This window comes from Bos javanicus, chromosome X, assembly GCF_032452875.1.
Source record: "Bos javanicus breed banteng chromosome X, ARS-OSU_banteng_1.0, whole genome shotgun sequence".
NCBI classification, from domain to species: Eukaryota; Metazoa; Chordata; class Mammalia; order Artiodactyla; family Bovidae; genus Bos; species Bos javanicus.
In genome coordinates this window covers 104,675,574-104,696,269 of record NC_083897.1, presented here as the reverse complement: position 1 = coordinate 104,696,269, position 20,696 = coordinate 104,675,574, and the positions used below count along the sequence as shown (strand labels likewise).

At 36.6% G+C, this 20,696-nt stretch overlaps 1 protein-coding gene across 4 annotated transcripts in view; it reads left to right on the top strand.

Annotated features, from left to right (window-relative positions):
- Positions 1–20,696, top strand: part of USP9X (ubiquitin specific peptidase 9 X-linked) — a 116,446-nt gene that overhangs the window by 78,071 nt on the left and 17,679 nt on the right. For all 4 annotated transcript variants that reach the window (XM_061410410.1, XM_061410408.1, XM_061410409.1 and 1 more), the window contains exons 24-33: positions 2,428–2,553; positions 3,754–3,879; positions 5,057–5,223; positions 8,540–8,648; positions 8,880–9,026; positions 9,608–9,754; positions 10,649–10,871; positions 13,442–13,662; positions 15,843–16,033; positions 18,960–19,133. In XM_061410410.1, the coding sequence (XP_061266394.1) occupies positions 2,428–2,553; positions 3,754–3,879; positions 5,057–5,223; positions 8,540–8,648; positions 8,880–9,026; positions 9,608–9,754; positions 10,649–10,871; positions 13,442–13,662; positions 15,843–16,033; positions 18,960–19,133 (1,631 nt within the window). The remainder of the gene's footprint in view (positions 1–2,427; positions 2,554–3,753; positions 3,880–5,056; positions 5,224–8,539; positions 8,649–8,879; positions 9,027–9,607; positions 9,755–10,648; positions 10,872–13,441; positions 13,663–15,842; positions 16,034–18,959; positions 19,134–20,696) is intronic.

The window sequence follows — 20,696 nt, the reverse complement described above, 5'->3', positions numbered from 1 at the left end:
CTTGGTAATTGTGAATAATGCTATTATGAACATTGAGGTGCATGTGTCTGTCCAAATTAGGGTTTTCATTTTCTTCAAGTATATACCCAGGACTGGAATTGTTGAATCCCTGTTTGCAGATCACATGATACTATTGTTAGAAAACTTTAAAAGCCCCACCAAAAAAAAAAATAGTAGAATAAGTGAATTCAGTAAAGTTGTGAGATACAAGATTGATATACAGAAATCTGTTGCATTTCTATATGCTAATAAGAAACTATCAGAGAAATTGAGAAAGGAATCACATGAAAAAAAAAATATGTAGCAATAAATTTAACCAAGAAAATGAAAGACCTATACTCTGAAGATTATAAGACATTGATAAAAGGAAGTTGTAATACGATATGAAGAAATGGAAAGTTATGCTGTGTTCATGGATTGGAAGAATTAATATTGTTAAAATGTTCATACCCAAAGCAATCTACAGATTTAATGCAATTGCTATCAAAATACTTGTGACGTTCTTCACAGAACTAGAACAAATAATCCTAAAATTGGTATGGAACCACTAGAAACCCCAGATAGTCTTTCAGTTATTTTATTTATTTTGGCCTTGCTGAGCAGCTTGTGGGATCTTAGTTTCCCAACCAGAGAATGAACCCGGACTCTCAACAGTGAAAAGGCAAAGTCCTGACCACTGGACACCAGGGAAGTCGCTCTTTCAATTATTTTCAACCTATGAAACACTCCATATGAATCTCTTACTACCTCATATAGACACAGGTGGTAATAAAAAAGATGTACAGTTGACCATGTACAACACAGGTTTGAACTGCTCGAGTCTGCTTATACATGGATTGTTCGATAAGCACTGCAGTACTACACCATCCTAAATTGATTGGAACCACAGATACCCAGGGCCAACTGTAAAGCTATGTGCAGATTTTCAACTGCATGGAATGTCTGTCTTAACACCCATGCTGTTCAGGGGTCACCTGTAACTGATTTACCTTGTTGCCAGCCTCTCTCCCTACCTTAACAGGCTTAACCTCCAATTCTGATCTCATTTTCGTCTTGATGGCATTCTTAATCCATTTTAGCAAAGGTTCTCAAGACATGCCAGAATTCAATGTCTGTTTATGAGAAGTTAAAATTATGCATTTGAGTTCTTTTACATGCCTCATAAGTGATGGTTTTCTAAGTTAACAATAGAAGACATAAGCTTCAGGAATACAAATTTTCTGTTTTAGGAATGGCTTAGGTCTTGGGGAGATTAGACTATTGATTATATATGTGATGTTATAATAATCACATGTAATTGAGATAATAACATAATAGGTGTGATAATGATACTTATGATTATGTTTAAAAGAAAGAACCTTCTCAAAAATAATTGCCATTTACAAATGATATTATATAGTATTTAGGATTTGCTTCAAAATAATCCTGGGGTAGGAAGAGGATGGAAAGTGAGAGGGAGTGGTTAGCTAAGATAATTTTGGTCCTTTTGTTCATAATTGTTAAAGCAGCACAGTGGATAATACTGTTCTCTTCATTGTCATATATGTTAGAAATTTTCATTTAAAAAGCTAATGAAAAAAAGTGGCCTAAGTCTTAAATTGTTCTGTATTAAAAGTAGCATACTTACTAGGATTTTTAAACAGTGGTGTTCTTCTTAAGATAAAAACATTTTTATTGTAATCCCTGACACAGTAGCTTATTAATGAGGTAAACAAAATATAAATGTTTCCCTCTTTCACTTTTCTCTTTTATTCGGAGAATGTGCTACTGTGGATACAAAGGTACATAATAGCTTCTAATCTCAAGGAGCTCACAGTCATCAGGACACTAAAGGCAAAATTAGTAAAACAGACTTGTCTTAAATACTGTTGTAGAAATACTTGGAGCATAAAGAGGAGGTAGAACTTGTAAAGCAGTCAGAATTGCCTGGCTAGTGACTTGAACATTTTTTCTTTATGAACTTAAGTGTGACGCTCTGGTGCCTTTTACACATTAATGCTTCTATTCTATTACTGATATTCCTTAGTTTTTCTCCTTTTCTAAGAAGAATTTGATGACCAGGTGAATGGGGAGCAGGGTCTGCGTAGGAGCACGCATGTGGAGTACTTTACTGAGTTTCTAGATAGAATTGGAATGAGTCAGTGGGTTGATCACTCATTCACCTCTCTAAGTTATGCTGAATGCAGTTGTAGAGACACAAGTCAGATTGATCTAAAAGGGATTTGCAGAGGGATACGTGGCCCTCCGCTGCACAAGGGAAAGAGAAAGCCCACATTGTTGGTAATGCAAAGAACTCTTTGTGTAAGCCACATAGGTTCTACAGTATATTTACAGAGGGCATGTCATCCTGGGGGAGTGGGGATGAATGAGGGGCAAATGATTGAATCTGGGTATGTACATAGTATTAAAATGTTTGACTTTTTTCAGGTCAACCAAGTGACTCATGATCAAGCAGTGGTGCTACAAAGTGCCCTTCAGAGCATTCCCAATCCATCGTCTGAATGCATGCTTAGAAATGTGTCAATTCGTCTTGCTCAGCAAATATCTGATGAGGTTAGTGTTAAACTTGTAAGGCTCTCAAATTCCGGAAGGTTCATTTCTTTCATTTTTGACCCTCTGTTAATGTAGAAATAACCCTTATCACATTTTGGGGCTTCCTTTTCCTAGACCCACCCACTCAAATCACCAAGTTAGTCTAGATAAAGTTCCCTTAACATGAATTGTGTCTAATGTTAACATTGGTACTTTTTGGTTTTAATCGCCTTTATGTACAATAAGGGGCTTCCCAGGTGGCTCAGTGGTAAAAAAATAATAATAAAGAAATCCACCTGCAAATGCAAGAGATGTAAGAGATGTGGGTTTGATCCTGAGGCTGGGAAGATCCCCTGGAGGAGGAAATGGCAACCCACTCCAGGGTTCTTGTCTGGGAAATCCCACGGATAGAGGAGCCTGGTTGGCTACAGTCCATGGGGTCCCAAAGAGTTGGCCACAACTGAGCAACTGAACACACATAATTCATGATATACAATGAATAGCAGCACCCTTTTAAAGTACAATCTAACAAATACATGTTTGTGTCTCACCTCCACTGTAGTCAAGACACAAAACATCTCTGTCCCTCTCTCTATATGCCCCTTTGCAGTCACTTCTTCCTCTGGCCTCAGATAACCACTGATCTTTTCTTACTGTATAGTAGTTTGCACTTTCTAGAATTTTACACAAGTGGAATCTTACAGTTTGTGTTCTTTTATGTCTAGCTTCTTTCACTCAGAGTAATGGCTTTGAGCATTATCTGAGTGGTGTGGATCATTAGTCCGTTCCTTTTTATTGCTGAGTATTATGTCCCATTATGAATATTCCACATGGTGTTTATCCACATACTTGGCGAAGGACATTTGGATTGTGTCTCTTTCTTAGCTCTGAATAAAGCTCCTGTGAACATTCTGTACAAGTGATTGCGTGGACCTAAGTTTTTATTTCTCCTGGGTGAAAAACTAGGAGTGGAATGGTTAGGTCACGTCTGTAGTCTTTTTCAGATTCTTCTGGAAGTAGTGTAGAGCCAGGTAATAATAGCAGACTTCATGGTATTGCTGTTAAACGAAATAATGGGACAAAGGCAATGTGGGAACCTAAAGTCAGTGGTGCTGCTTCATAGCCATTTCTGTTTCCTCTACAGAGAAGCATTTTTGCTTTTCTAGGGATTATTTCGTTCCAGTGCTTTATCAACTGTTCTAATTACTCATTGTCTTGCAGGCTTCAAGATATATGCCTGATATTTGTGTAATTAGAGCTATCCAAAAAATCATCTGGGCATCAGGATGTGGGGCATTACAGCTAGTATTTAGCCCAAATGAAGAAATCACTAAAATTTATGAGAAGGTAAGAATTACCACAGAAATGTAATACTTTAAAGTAAATGCTGTTTAATTGTACATGAGGTTGAATTATTATATCTGCCATCTTTAAAAGTAAAACCAGTTGCATTTTAATGGTTGACAATAAACTGATAGCTATAGTTAAGGTGAGGATATAGTAAAATTTTACTTTGAAAATAAAGTACTTCGAGTTTGTGCCACGAGGCTTTTTCTTAAACTATCTTTTTGTACTTCTCACTATGGTCAGATATGATTGTTTCATACTGAATTTGCTTTCTCCTATTCTCTTTATTCTTCTTTCATTATCTTTATGTCTTGTGTAAATTTTAGTTTAGGTGACTGTCAGTTGGGATACCATGGCATTAAGTATTTTTGATTCTTTTAAAGCAGTCAAGAAGCCAGTTAGGTATCATCCTTGATCTCCCATTAGATTAATCAAGTTATTTAAAGAAGAGAGACTGACTCTGACTTTCTGTTATATATACCTGCCCTTGATAACCACTGCCACATATATAGAAGGGGAAATTAAATTGTAGGAGCTTCCCTTTTATGGTCAACATAACCCTGATTTGCCTGGGATATGTTTTGACGTCCTATAGTATGTCTGGTGTGGTGGTGGTTATTCATTTAGCAAATATTTGAATGCCTATTCTTTTGCCAGCATGTATTAGAAATACTGCTTATTGATAAATTCAGGTTAGAATTTATTAGCTACCTACTGAAGCATATTTTAGTTTAGAAAACCTTCGAATCCTTCCTGAACAGTGGTCTGAGACCACTACTTTTGAATAAAATAGCTCTTTAGGCAGGCTGCATGATGGAACTAGTCAGTTGAGTGGTCTGGTTGCAGTGCCAGAATGATTCTTGAGGAACAGTTGTTGGTGCAGAAGTACACAACGCGGAAGGTCTCCAGGAGCCTGAGGGGCAAAGAAGCAGGTAGTATGCTCAGTGTACTCCTGCGGCCCTCCTCGGGATGTAGCAGAAGAATAGAGTTAGACTTCATCCTCTTATTTATAGCCATTTCTGTACTATTCCAAAAGGGCCTTAGGAGTTGTAGGTAAAGAGGCTGAGAGGCCAGGTGGTTTAAGTGAGTACGTATGTATTAAGCATTAACTTGAACTTGTTTGAGATTTTTCTTAAATGCATCTCTAGGTAATTTGTCCCTGACTATAATTTTACAGACCAATGCAGGCAATGAGCCAGATTTGGAGGATGAACAGGTTTGCTGTGAAGCAATGGAAGTGATGACATTATGTTTTGCCTTGATTCCAACAGCCTTAGATACTCTTAGTAAAGAAAAGGCTTGGCAGACATTCATTATTGATTTACTATTGCACTGTCACAGCAAGTAAGTATCTTTTTAATTGTAAGAGATTTGATCTTAATTTTTAAAGCAGAAATGAATTAATTTATGTTGGCAGAATTTATCCCGGAAATCAAATGTTTATTGTCTCTATAGCACATTAATATTGAGGAAGTTTTTATTAAACTGTGTTTTTGCTTAGACCTGAATTTGTTCGGTTTTGTCTACACAATGTCAACATTATTCTCAAAAGTAAAATTACTTTTTCTATAATTTCAGAATTTAATTTCACCTAAGAGGTATGTATTTTAGTCCATTTTAAAAATGTGGTTTACAGGATTTAAATAAATACGACATTGGCTTCCTTTCTTGCATACCTAGAAGGCAAGTGTTTTTTTAGTGAAGTTGTTAAGTCAGTACGAAATTCACAAGGTGTGGTTATGGTAAGAACTTTAACATTATACACCAAGAATAAAGACCAATTATAAAGTCCTAGCTTTTCATTTTAAGAGCATTTAATCAATGACATTGACTGTGCTTTGGGCTTCTTTTTGTGCAAGTCAATGAAATTTGTAGAAAATGTCAGTTTTCCATCCTCTTATGTCAGTCTAATCTTGACCTTCATAAGGTAACTTTTTAAACTTGAGCTCTAATTAGTATTACTGTCATATGTAACTTAGCTACTAGGGATATAGCAGCAAATAAAACAGGCAAAATGCCAGCCTTCTTGGAGTCTGTACTAAAAGGGAGGTGAGGAGTGTGGAGGGAAGACATGGGAAAATATATGGTATGTTATAATAATAAATGCTATTGAGAGAAAGCAGGAATTAGGGATAAAGGGCGGGGGTGCGGTCAATGGAGTTCAGTTTTATGTAGGATAGTCAGAGAAGGCTTCCCTGAGAAGGAGACCTTTTAAACAAAGCTCTGAAAAGAGTGACATAGTGATCTATGGAGGAAGTGTGTTGGATTTTTGGGTGGGATTTTTTTGTGTTTTGTTTTTCATTTTGAATTGTATTTTTTTATTTTCTTCGGCTTTATTGAGATGTAGTCAACATAACTGTAAGTTTAAGGTGTACAAAGTATTGGTTTGATACACTCGTATCTTGCAATATGGTTACCACCATAGCCTTAGGTTAGCTAACACCTCCATCATATCTTATTTAAAATTTTGTTTTATGTGAAAAATATATTTTGGTTATGTGGCCAAATATATATTTTTTTAATGTTTGCTTTTTAATTAAGGTATAGCTGCTTTTCAGTGTTTTCAGATGTACAGCAAAGTGATTGAGTTATATACATATATTTTTTCAGATTCTTTTCCATCATAGGTTATTACAAGCTATTGGATATAGTTTCCTGTGCTATATAGTAGGTCCTTTATATATATATATTTAGTAGTCTGTTAATCCCAAATTCCATGTTTATCCCTCCCCCTACTGCCTTGGGGGAAGTGTGCTTTAAGCAGAAAGAAACAACAGATGCAAATATCCCAAGGCAGGAACAATATGGAGGAGACGAGGATTACTGGAACAGCAGAGGCAGGGGAGTCATAGGAGGTGAGGCCAGAGAGGCAACAAGCAGCCTGTGAGGATTTTATAGATCATTGTAAAGACATTAACTTTTACGTGCGATGGGTATCCATCGGAGGGTTTGTTTTCCATTTGGGTTGGTTGGGTTGTTTTGTTTTGTTTTGTTTTTGGCCAGTCCGCTGGGCGTGTGGGATCTTAGTTCCCTGACTAGAGATTAAAACCTGTGCCCCCGGCATTGGGAGCACAGAGTCTTAACACCTGGACCGTGAGGGAAGGCCCCTATTGAAGGGTTTTGAGCAGAGGAATGATGTGCCCTGGGTTAACATTTAAGTTTATTCTGGTTGCTTTGTTGAGAATAAGTTACAGAGTGGCAGGAAATGCACTTGGACTACTTCATTAGTCCAAATAAAAGATGAGAGACTCTGGAAGTACAGCAATAGTAGATGTGAGAAAAAATCAGATTGAATAAATTGTGAGGATACAGACAACCAGATTTTATTTTAAAATCCTATTAAAGACATGTTTCTTTTGATGAGTTACTGAAGTCTACATGTGTGAGGGAGGGTTCATTAGGAACTGGCAAGCATCAACTCTTTATAGACCCTCATGCTCTTTGGGCTGCATACCTAACTTCAAAAAAGATAAATAAACTGGGACAGTATGAATGACACTTACTTTGTAAAAGTTAAAGACCCTCTACCCCCAAAACTAAGTACTCTGGGTGTTAATTTATTTGAGTTTCACCAGACTCAACCAACAAAGCTTCTAAAGGTCCCTCTGGTTTATAGGACCATGTACGAGTTCAGAAACCTTAAAAATATCCAGGAGGGAGGTTAGTACACAGAATGTATACTTTCAGCTTCTTATATTGAATTAAAAAACTGGTTCTAAGCTGTCTATCAGCTAGCACATTGACAGAAACATAGTTATTCACAAAATGTAGTTGGTAATGTCTGAAATGCACAAGTGTTTTGTCGGGAGATACTTTTTGAGCATCTTCCATATGTCAAAAGTTGCTTTAGGTGCCAGGAACTCATGTAACAAAGAAGCAAAGCCCTGCCCTTGAAAGAGCTTACTATCTAATGGAGACAGACCTCCATCTTGTAAACCAACAGTACTTAAACATCTGGTAACTAGTTCTTAGCACTTGTTACATGCCAGACATGATTCTTCATTCTGGAGGCACAGAAGTAAACTAAATGGATGATGTCTTTGCCCTCTTAAAGCATTTATTCTAGTGATAGCTGTATAGGATACATATTTTTTAAGAGATCCATGGTGCTTAGGTAAAATTCCCAGTACTGGGACCAGAGAAGTTTTTCCCACGAGTAATCATAGAACATTGTGTAATACAGTTATCCTCAGTCTTTAGCACATGTTAGAATCACCTGAAGGGTTTATTAAAACACAGGTTTCTGGGACCTAAGAAACCACATAGCAAGTTCTCAGATGCTGCTGATCTGGGTAATATGCTTTGAGATAAAAATTCTGTGGAATGCCCAGAAGATGCATAAGGCTTACCATACAACTCTTGTATCTAGAGGAACATTTCCAGCCTGTTCCAAGAAAGAGGGTGTGAGAGGGTATCCCTCAAACTCCCTTGGTGACATTTTGACATTTTAGTTCTTGACACAGCCTAAGTTCATCTATGAAATGTTGCTGCTTAAAGGGGTGTTACATATTCTTTCTTGTATTTTTACTTTGAATTTACCAACCCCTTAACACCGTCCCCCGTCCCAAGAGACAGTGTTGGAAGTTTTTTTTTGTCTTTTTGTTTTTTTTCCTTTTTTTCATGAAGATAATATATTGAATGTGAAAAATTTTTATTTCAGAACTGTTCGCCAGGTGGCACAGGAGCAGTTCTTTTTAATGTGCACCAGATGTTGCATGGGACACAGGCCTCTACTTTTCTTCATTACTCTGCTCTTCACCGTTTTGGGGGTGAGACATTTTAAAAATATGCTTATCATTGTGATTCATTCTTACACAAGGAACAGTCAAGAATTTATGGTGTTAGCTTATATTAAAGTTAGAGCAGTCTATATTTATTTAATAAATATTAGTAATTGCCCATACTATCTTAGTCATCTACTCTAGTTAACTCTGGGTTTTTAAAAAGTGGATTCTGAGGATGGACTTGTAAATGAATATTATTCAACTTTATTGTTTCAGAGCACAGCCAGAGAGAGAGCTAAACATTCAGGCGACTACTTTACTCTTTTAAGGCACCTTCTTAATTATGCCTACAATAGTAATATTAACATACCCAATGCAGAAGTTCTTCTCAATAACGAAATTGATTGGCTTAAGAGAATCAGGGTAAGTTGCATTTAGTACTGTGTTTATCGTATCAATAAATAGAATGTTTTATTATTAGATAGTTTATAGTCTTTGAGCACTTTGGTTAAAGAACCAAAGAATGTACTCTGTGTTATTGGATATTCCTAACTCATGATTCACTGAATGAATGCATAACTAGTTTTGTCAAATGCTTTGTTTCACATAAGACTCAAAACACTGACATGCAGCTTCTTCCATTTTAGAATCTTAGGCCCATTTGTAAATTTTCATCTTTTGAAAAGTATTCTTGAATTGTTTTCATCAAAAAATCAGTGATAGGCCAGCACTTCATTTAACTTTATTAACATCTGATACTTAGTTGTAGAAGAATTTATTTCTAAAGAGATTGGTAGTTAATAGCCTTCGGATTAATATTTCTTCAGATTAACATTTCTTCCTAGTTTGGGAAGCCTACTTCTGAAAGTTCTGGAGAGAAAAAAATTGCTTAGAATAGAAAGGTTTGAGGGAATTGTCTCTGTCCAGCTCGCTCTCATTCTGACTTCTCCTTCCCTCTTTACCACCCTTTCATAATTTAGGCATTTGATATTTTTCTTTGGCAGGATGATGTTAAGAGAACAGGTGAAACGGGTATTGAAGAGACGATCTTGGAAGGTCATCTTGGGGTAACAAAAGAATTACTGGCTTTTCAAACCCCTGAGAAAAAGTATCATATTGGTTGTGAAAAAGGAGGTGCTAATCTTATTAAAGTAAGTTATGTCATCTTGGCTGGATATCATAACCTTCTGAATGTTTATTAGTAAATCTGTGTGGTTAATTTATGGTATCATTAGTCTTTGGTGTATTATCTTGTCCTTTTTTCTCCTTTTAAAGAATATAGAGGTTACAGTAATGTTTTAAATACCGTTTCTAAATTTTTTACATAAATAAAATTTCAGTACGTGTAAGTAAGCACTATTTAATTTTTCTATTTAGAAAATCTGAACTTTTCACTTCATCAGACTATGTAAAATGAGACAGACCTCTGTTATGTAAGGCTGTGCATATTTCTTTCCTTTTTTAATATTTATTTGGCTGCACTGGGTCTTAGCTGTGGCAGGCAGGGTATTTAGTGGTGGTGTGTGGGATCTAGTTCCCTGACCAAGGATCAGAACCTGGCCCCCAGTATTTGGAGTGTGGAGTCTTAGCCACTGGACCACCAGGAAAGTCCCAAGACTGCATATTTCTATAATGAGTGTTTTCACATACGTGGTAATGCAAGGAAACAAAAAGTACCACTTTCGGACATTTTCTTCTAATTCAAAATGAGTTTTGGTATACATGTGATTAAGAGAGTAAATTTACTTAATGTGAATTGGAAGTGCTACAGTCAGCTTGTTCTCGATACTTAACATAGTTTTTAGCCTGACAAATTAGATTTGTTTGTTAATTGTAGGAAAGTGTTTTGAAGTAGGGATCTTTTTATTAGAAAATCCAAGTAAGTTAGCGGAAATGTAATGAGATCTTGTGTTCTGACAAGTAATTTAACAATATTTCCTGCCAAGAGATTTCTTTCTTACGAAACACATGCACACATAAATAACTATATTTTTTAATATAAATACATACCATTGCTAATACATAATCTTTTTTCAACTTTGTAGGAATTAATTGATGATTTCATCTTCCCTGCGTCCAATGTTTACCTGCAGTATATGAGAAATGGAGAACTGCCAGCCGAACAGGCTATTCCAGTCTGTGGTTCACCAGCTACCATTAATGCGGGCTTTGAGTTACTTGTAGCATTAGCTGTTGGCTGTGTGAGGAACCTCAAACAGATAGTAGATTCTTTGACTGAAATGTACTACATTGGCACAGCAATAACTAGTAAGTATTTTAAAATACAAAGTTCTGATGACAGATAATTCTCTAATGTGTTCAAATTCTTTTCCTTTTAGTAAATATCTTCAACTCAATGTTTTCCTTTCTTTCAGCAACTAGTTTAACACCATTACAAGTGAGTCTTAATGTAGAAAAGTTTTCAGATGTTTGTAAAATGTCTTCCTGTGAGTGGTACAAGTATTTAGCAACAAAATTTGATTTCAGTCAAATCTGGACTAAAATCCAAATTCCAGAGTAATAAATGGTGGTTTAGTCGCTAAGTCGTGTCTGACTTTTGCGACCCCATGGACTGTAGCCTGCCAGGCTCCTGTATCCATGGGATTTTCCAGGCAAGAATACTAAAGTGGGTTGCCATTTCCTTTTCCAGGAGGAAATAAATAGTCAATAGATTTCAGAGTTCAACAATGTAAAAATTCAAATTACATGCATTGAAAAACCTTTCAGGCCCTCACTTAGAAGCTCTTTAATGTTATTTTCAAATGAATTCTGAGAAATCTGGTTTTAAAGACTAGGATGTGAGAAGATAACATTCTAGTGCCCTTGATCCTCAGTTAATGCTCACATGAAACCCATGGAACAGACTGTAGACTCCAGATCTCACTGATACAGAACTGAAGCTCAGAGGAGATGAGGACGATATTAAAATGACTGACACACACACACACACAAAAAATGACTGACACAACAGACATAAGAAAGCAAACCACAATGGAGGCTGTTCTGTTTTAGAAGAAAACCAAAGCTTAAGAATATAATTGATTATGGGCAGTCTTCAAGAACATGTCACATTATTTTCTGATATCTTGTATTTTAGAATTTCAAGATGTTTTTAATAATATTGTAGGAGATTCTGATTAAACTGCTTAAAAGATTAGATAGTTATCCTATCAAAATCTATATACAATAGGATGGGGGTTTTTTGTTTTCGTTTTTTTAAATAATTCCACACTTTAGTTTTCAATAAGTTTAAACCCTCAAGAGATACAGCAGAATTCCACAGGAACCAAGCCACTATTTCCATAGACACAAGTTATCTTTTCCCCAGATTCTTACAGTTTTGTTCAGTTTAGTGCCAGGAGTCACTGTTCTTTGCTTTGTACACGTGAACACATCTCTTGCCCAAATTTCGGTTTCATCTTGGGCATAAACACCTCCAGTTTTCAGAGGAGGATCCAAGTGCTGCTCCCTCTGGTTTCACAGTACCCTGCTTAGAGCCACCAAAAGTGGAGCCTTGGACCATAGCCTTCCAGACCTATTTGTTCTAGAAGTCCTGTTCCCAGCACTCCTCCATAGGCTGCAACATGGCAGAAAGAGAAAGGCCACTTGTTTTTAAGGAGTTCATTTGCACAGTAAAAATTTCAAGTACCAAAGAACGGTATGTTCTGCAAACTGTTTCCTGCCCATTCCAGTCCCGTAGTCCCCTTTAACAGCTGTAACCACCACCTTCAGTCCCTGTCTGTCCTCCCAGCATCTCTGTATGCAGAATCTGCACACAAAATGTTGTTCTGTTTGTTTAGTTTTTTAACCACACATTGTGATGTAGTGCACAGTGTTCTTTGTTCTCCCCTTAATATATCTGACTATTTCCTATCAACACATAAATATTTACCTAAATCCACTTATTAGCTATATATCTTTCAGTTCAGTGTACTATAATTTCTTTAACTGGTCTTATAGGCAGTGATGATATTTGCATTGTTTTCAGGTTTATACTAGGTAGAAGGAGATGTTCGTTGATTTACAATTCACACAGAACTCAAATCCACTGTCTCTTGCTCCTCAAAATAACATTGTAGTTATAGGCAAGGCAAGTGTTACTCTTATTACGACACTTCTTAGGAAGGAAACGGAGGCTTAGCTGAAGATGAAAGAGTTGGTAGGTATCAGAACCTAGCTATCAACCCAGGTAATATCTTCAGTTCAGTTCAGTCGCTCAGTCGTGCCCGACTGTTTGCGACCCCATGAATCGCAGCACGCCAGGCCATGCCCTGTGGGGCCACCCAAGATGGGCGGGCATGGTGGAGAGGTCTGACAGAATGTGGTCCACTGGAGAAGGGAATGGCAAACCACTTCAGTATTCTTGCCTTGAGAACCCCATGAACACGTAATATCTTAGGATTATTTAAAACTGAGTAAACTATAATGTATTTATATATTTTATATAACACTTCATGCCAGAATGAGTTTGAAGGTGCTTTAAAAAAACATACAAAAGTAGAAAAAGTTAAAGTTCATAATGACTAAACTATAATAAAGTTAAAAGTAAACATGTAGAAAATATTTTGCCTTGTGCCGTCTTGTGAGACTACTGAGACTGCCATAGAAGCAACCTCAGCTAAAACTCTAGTTCACAGACCCTGGGTAAGAATGTATACAGAGGTGCGTGTTGCCATACATCTTAGGTTTGTTGAGACTGAAATGTGTGCTTAGAGCACTGCTTCAGGTGGCCGTAAAAGTAGTGGAATTGTTGGTGATGTTAACTTATCAACTTGGTAAAGTATAAAGTGGGCAAAATATTTGTATTCACGCTACAAGAATCTTTTGTCTTCTCTCAGCTTGTGAAGCACTTACCGAGTGGGAATATCTACCACCTGTTGGACCCCGCCCACCAAAAGGATTTGTCGGGCTGAAAAACGCTGGTGCTACTTGTTACATGAACTCTGTGATTCAGCAGCTCTACATGATTCCGTCCATTAGGAATGGTATTCTTGCAATTGAAGGCACAGGTAGTGATGTAGACGATGATTTGTCTGGGGATGAGAAGCAGGACAATGAGGTAAATTTTATTTAGCATTTTTGTCTTCTGTGTTTGAAGTTCTGATTCTAGATAACTGTTATTCTCTCTTAGAGAGCTACTTTCGTTGGACCTGTTGGCATATATTTGAAAATAAAGCCTCCCAGTGTAGACTGCTGCCTCGACATAGTGTTCACTGCCTATGAGACTTTCAACTACAGCTGATTTTTATGATAGTTAATATTTTTAAAGCAACAGTTAATGTACTAACTTTTGGAGGTTTGGTTTAATTTAGAGTTTGTATGATGATAAAAACCTTCATCTTTAATAATAGTTTAATTACACTTTTACTTTCCTGTTTGATATTTTAATTATGTATCTCCATTTATGCTGTTATATACTATACCAGTTTCATTACCTATGCTTTCTTTTTGATTGCTTTTGCCTTTCTCCCAGATCATAACTCGTTTTACTTAGGAAACAAGCTTCTCTCTACTTCGGACAAAATTTAGGCTCCTGCCAAGTATCCAACGCAGAAATAAAGCTGTGAATAAATTAGATAGTGGTGGATCAGAGTTGACCTAACTATGGCATAGTTCTTTAAAGAAGAGACTGTGGTCATGTTTGTGTTCACCCTGTATCTCTTTGTTTTTATTTGACCTTTTCCCATTCATGGTGTTGGTGAGAGCCGAGGAGAGAAGCCAGAGTGTGCTCTGTCTGTAGCAAATGTCTTAAATGGTTCTTTTCTCATTCCATCTCTTCAGTCACCAAACTCTTTGCTCTTGAGTAGTTGAATCACAGGGAGGGCTTCTGAAACATACACTTGCCTCAACTCTTCCCCAGGTTTGCTTTCTTTGCCTATGTGCTTTTTTCTTTTGCTAAACTAAGTTTCTCTTGAGCAGGGACTGGCCATTTCTATTTCTACATCTAGGTCTCACACACAGTTCCACAGCCAGCATTGTCTTTCCATCTCTATGAATTTGACCGTTCTAGGTACCTCACCAAAGTAGATCCGTACCATGTTTATTTTTCTGTGACTGGCTTGTTTGACTTAATGTAATATCCATTTCACAGCATGTCTCAGAATTTCCTTTCTTTTAAAGGCTGAATAATATTCCTTTGAATGTATGTACCACATTTTGTTTATCCATTTATTCATCAGTGGGCACTTGGGTTGCTTCTACTTTTTTCTTTTCTTTTTTTTTTTTTTGCCACTCGGCTTGTATATCTTAGTCCCCCAACCAGGGATGGAACCTGTGCCCCTGCATTGGGAGCTTGGTATCAACTACTGGATCGCCAGGGAAGTCCCTGCTTCCACCTTTTGGCAAATAATGCTGCTCTGAACATGGGTATACAAATATCTCTTCTAAGATCTTTCTTGCAGTTCTTTGGTTGTTGAACCCAGGCATGGAATTGCTGGATCATTTGATAGTTTTATTTTTCTTTAGGAACTGTTTTCTGCAGTGGCTACACCATTTTACATTTTCCACCAATAGCGTCCTAGGATTCCAGTTTCTTTGCACAGAGCTCTTTCATTTTTCTGAGGTCCAATATGTCACTGTTCTTTCGTTGCATGTGCTTTTGGTATCATATCAAGTAAATCAGTGTCAAATCTAATGTCTTGAAGGTTTTGCTCTATGTTTTAAGAGTTTTGTAGTTTTAGCAAATCTTTGATCCACATTGAATAACCTTTTGTGTATAGTATTAGGGGAAAGTCCAGCTTCATTCCTTTGCATATGGATATCTAGTTTTTCCAGCACCATTTGTTGAAGAGTACTACTCTCTTAACATATACATTGTGTTGAATGTTTACAAGTCTAAGCAGTTTGCATACATTATCTCATATCCTCCTCAGAACACCTACATGAAGAGTGTGTTCACCCATTTACACGAGGCACTTAATTGCTCAAAGTCACTTAGCCTTGTAAGTAGCAAAGCCTGCGTTTGTGACCAGTACAGCCTGAGTTAATTACCTCACTGTCCTTTGCTCTATCACCTACCTCTGAAATACATAGTTATTCCTTATGACAACTCTTATGTGAAATGGGTGGGGATAAACTCTGATACTGTAAATTAAAATTTATAAATTGAACGTTACGTGCTTTGGAAATGAATAGAAATACAAGTGATTTGTTCACTGATCATTCAGCATTTGTCTCAACATAATTTTTACTATACTTTGAAGTTCGATTAGCTCATTAGTGATATGTTTTGCTTTCCAGAGCAATGTTGATCCCAGAGATGATGTATTTGGATACCCTCAACAATTTGAAGACAAACCAGCATTAAGTAAAACAGAAGACAGAAAAGAGTACAATATTGGTGTTTTGAGACACCTTCAGGTCATCTTTGGTCATTTAGCTGCTTCTCGACTACAGTACTATGTGCCCAGAGGATTTTGGAAACAGTTCAGGTAAATTATGGATGGCTGCCTGGAGAATCCCAGGGACAGGGGAGCCTGGTGGGCTTCCGTCTATGGGGTCGCACAGAGTCGGACATGACTGAAGCGACTTAGCAGCAGCAGCAGTAATTGGGATATTGTTTAAACCTTTATGACCGTCTCATGACACTAACATTAAACTTCTAAAACCTATACTGGAAAGTACTTTTATGTTTAATATTTAAGCAGTAGTAATAGTCAAACTTTATTTCATAGTTGGGTTTGTTTTCTCATTATCCCCAAAGGAGGTAGAAAATGTCTTAGTAAGAGGCAGCATTCTTTAGTCTCTTAAGATGTTAACGATTTTTTATTTTGAAAGCTTATAATATTTACATACGTAGGAAGAAGAGTATGAACCCTTATGTATTCATCACTCAACTTCAATAATTGTCAACTCGTTGCCATTTAATCTGCATTCCCATCTACTTCTTTTTAGAAGCAGATGCATAATTTCACCCATAAATATTTCAGTGTGTATCTCTAATGTCTTTTTTTAATGTGACCATGATACTATTATCGTGTCCTTTAAAAATTCCTTAATATCCTTGTCAATGTTTGGTTTTACCCAATGACCTCATAATTTTTTTTTTTACTTAATTTTTTGAAATCATGACCCAAATGAAGTCCATATGCTGCAGGTGTTGATATGTCTCTGTAGTCTCTTCTTTTTTCACCCTTGTAGTTACTTGTTGGGGATAAAAAACAAATAAGTAGTTCACTCCATACATTTTCCCATTTGGATTTTATTGAGATCCCTGTGGTGCTTTGTTTTCCTCAGTTCCCTACATGTCATATAAATAGGTAGAGAGAGCTAGAGGCTCGATCAGGTTCCGCTGTTATTTTTTTCTTGGAGTGGATAGACAAGGCCTACCTCATAGGTGATAACAGTGAGCTCAGTGAGGAGAAGTATATAATGTCTGTCTGCCTCCTAGGATAACACCCGTTGATTATCATTGCCTAAATGCAGCGTTTAATCAGTACTACAAAATGGTCACATCCTAGTTTATCATTCTTTCATTTAATAGCCAGAGTAGATCTGTAAAGGAAACGTCCCCATAGCAACTTTTTGGCTAGTCTAATGTACAATTTTATAGGAAAGGTGTGATAAATACCTGGGGGGGGGGGGTGGAATTTGTTGTTGTTCAGTTATGTCTTGATCTTATTTCTCTGGCCTCATTTATTTCACCTTTTTTTTTATTACCTCTGTGTCATGCACTGTATTAAAATACTGTAGTGTTATACAACTATGTATCTGTACTATGTAGTACTATGTATGAAAACACCCTAATCCTTCATAATAGTGTTTTTGTTTTTAAATAGTACTCCTTTCTCTTTTTTTTGGCTGTACCAGACAGCTTGTAGGATCTTAGTTTCCCAACCAGGTATTGAACCCAGACCCTTGGCAGTGAAAGCATGGGGTCCTAACCACTGGACCAGCAGGGTATTCCCTTAAATACTACTCCTTAGAATCCCTTCAGGGTATCTCCCAGACAGCTGAGAGCGGGGAGCCAGGGTCACCTGACGCTGCCTCTCTGGTCCGCCTTCTCTGCTTCAGTCATAGTGGCTGCCCTTTTCCCTCCCAGGATACTACTTAGATTTCTTTTGAAACCACTACTTTCTAATACAGTGATCTCCGTATGACTCACCATATAAATTCCACCGATTGCTCTAACTAGGCCCCCTATTTAATCCACACTTACTGGCTTGCACACCCCCCCCCCCTTTCCCAGCTCCGCTTTCACTCTTGCAGTCCCATCACCTGGCAGAACTCTCACCTTCCTCTGACTATTCCAAGTTTTCTTTCTTTCTCTAGCTTGTCCCATCTCTGCCATAAGGCTTTTAGCATTTCTCTTCTTTCTTTTCCAGATTATTACTCTTAAACTTTTTGAACTTTTGTCTTAAAATTTGTTGTTTGGTTATAATTCTCACTCTTCTTGTAATACATTTGCTTTTTTTGGCTTCTGAGTTCATTGTTCCCTGTTAGTGGAGCTCTCAATTTGTCTAGACTAGCACTTTTGGATTATCTACACTTTAGACCTGTGATGTACTCTTAAGTACATGTGGGTGAGTTAACCACATTTCGCACCCCTAATTTTTTATGTTGAAAAATTTCACAGCAGCAGAAAAGGTAAAGTAGTATAGGAATCACCTTTATGATGCATATTCTTCACCCCGATTTACCAGTTGTTAACATTTTGCCATATTTGCTTGTGGGTATACTTGAGTTTTGGTTTTTGTTTTTTCTAAACTAGTTGATAGTTGGAGCTATTACTCTTGGTCCCCCTCATATGCCTCAAAGTGTATCCTCTAAGAATAAGGACATTTGCCTACATAATATTTAATACAATTATCATATGCATGAAATATAGTATTCAGTAATGTCATCAGTATATATTCCAATTTCCCCAAAATAGTCTGTAATTTTTTTCCCCCAATTTCAGACTGGTATCCTAGAAAGAATCACAAGAATTTGGTTATTAGCTCTTCAGTCATCTCTAAATTAATCTCCTAATTTGTCATGATGTATGGTGCTTTATTGATTTGTGTAATTTTTTCCCCATGATTAGATTCAGGTTAAACTTTGTTGGCAAGAAGAAATACCTCTGAATGCAGTGCAATGAGAAGCATATAGTAACATCACCATGTAGTTTTTCTTTGTAGTTTTGTGGTATTTCTTTCCTAGTAAAGTACCACTTTTCCTGTGAATCTTACTTTCTCCTACTCAACAATCAATACATAAAGAGCATTTGTTTTTTTCCTACTTCCTCATGTAATTGAGGAGTAAAATCTCAGTTTATATGTGTTTTTTAGGTTGTATTGCTTTTTCCCTGAAAAATATATTGTATTTATTGTTCTGGGACTGTCACACGTTACATATTTTACTCCATTCATTTCTTAGGCTTTGGGGTGAGCCTGTTAATCTTCGTGAACAACATGATGCTTTAGAATTTTTTAATTCATTGGTGGATAGTTTAGATGAAGCTTTGAAAGCCTTAGGACATCCAGCTATGCTAAGTAAAGTCTTAGGAGGTTCCTTTGCGGATCAGAAGATTTGCCAAGGCTGCCCACATAGGTGAGTACTAATTGCATACTTTATATGTATGTTGTACTGTTTATTATTAATTACGTAAAAAAGTGAAGTGGTAATGCTACCACTTACTTAAATACATGAGATGGGATGAATTATATATTGTGCGTACCTTACTATTGGAGGAGGTTGATTGTTTGTCTTCTCATTTTATTACAATGAAGTTTAACAACAGAAAAGTTACATGAACTTTGTGGATCTGTTTGTTTGGTTTTGTCAAATAATACTTGGTTCCTTTAACTCCACCTAAGCTCTTACTATTTTATACTCTTATATGTCCTTATGTATGATCATGCCTAAGAAAATACATGGCATTTTGCATATACAGGTATTACTAATGAATTTTTCCTTTATCTTAAAATAGTTAATAATATTGTAAATATGTTAAGTTTAGAAGATGACAAGTGTGGGGCACTATTTCCTATACAAATGAAATGCTGACTGTTTGAAAATAGCGTTGATTACTGTCATTGTCTTTAAGGTATGTTTCCCACACAAAGCATTTATAGCAAAAAATATAAACATTTGTTTGGGGTTTTTTTTTTTTCTTAAAAGGGAAGTTGATTAAGAACTCTTATTGAAAATAGTTAAAATAACTATTAAAGTTTACTACTGATAGATACACGTTTATGACTACTTTATGGAAGTTTTACTTTGGAACTTCTCTTGTATGTCATCAATTAATTAATGTTAGTTATTGAAGTCCCTTCTCACCAAAATATCACAGTAAGGCAGTATTTTCTACAAGGACACAACTTAGCAACTGAACAACAGGAACAAAAGAGCATTATGTATAGTCATAGGTTGTGTGTATATGGTTAGTGGGGGGTGCTTCATTTTTGAACCATTTTAGAATCATTTCATTTTGGAAATGATTGAGGGAGTGGTAATATTATATATAAATGTTAAGCTATTCATTCTGAATGAGGCCATAAAATTGTTTACACAGAGGGGGCAACTTTTGCTTCTTTTGAAAGACTTTGTGCATTATTAGGTAGACCATAAAATTGTCGTTTTAACCTCTTGATTTTATACTGATTTAAAATTTTTTTTCTGGCTGTTTTGGTCAGTTTTTCTTGGTTTCTTATAGACAGTTTTCAAAATTATTGGGAAATTACTGGTTTTCTTTGCTAAGTGAAAATGTCCAGAGAACATATAATCTTAAGTAAAATTCCTGAAGTTCAAATACCTACTCCACAACTAAACTAGTCCTGTTCCATGCTAGAAGGTTACATAAATGAGAGTCCTGTGACAGTCTGTTTTAGGGTATTTATCTAGAATAACAGTTAACAAACTGTGGACCATAGGTCAAGTCCAGCCCTGCATCTGTTTTTGTAAAGTTTTATTGGCACGTACCCCCTCCTTTACCAACTGTCTGACTGCTCTCACTGTAACAACAGAGTTGAGTAGTTGCTATAAGGACCTCAAGGCCCAAAAAAACTGGTGATATTCACTCTCTGGCCTTTCACATACAGAGAAACTTTGCTGACTTCTCATTTTTCGAATGACCAATTTTTTACCTGAAATCATAAAATCGGACTTCTTTTT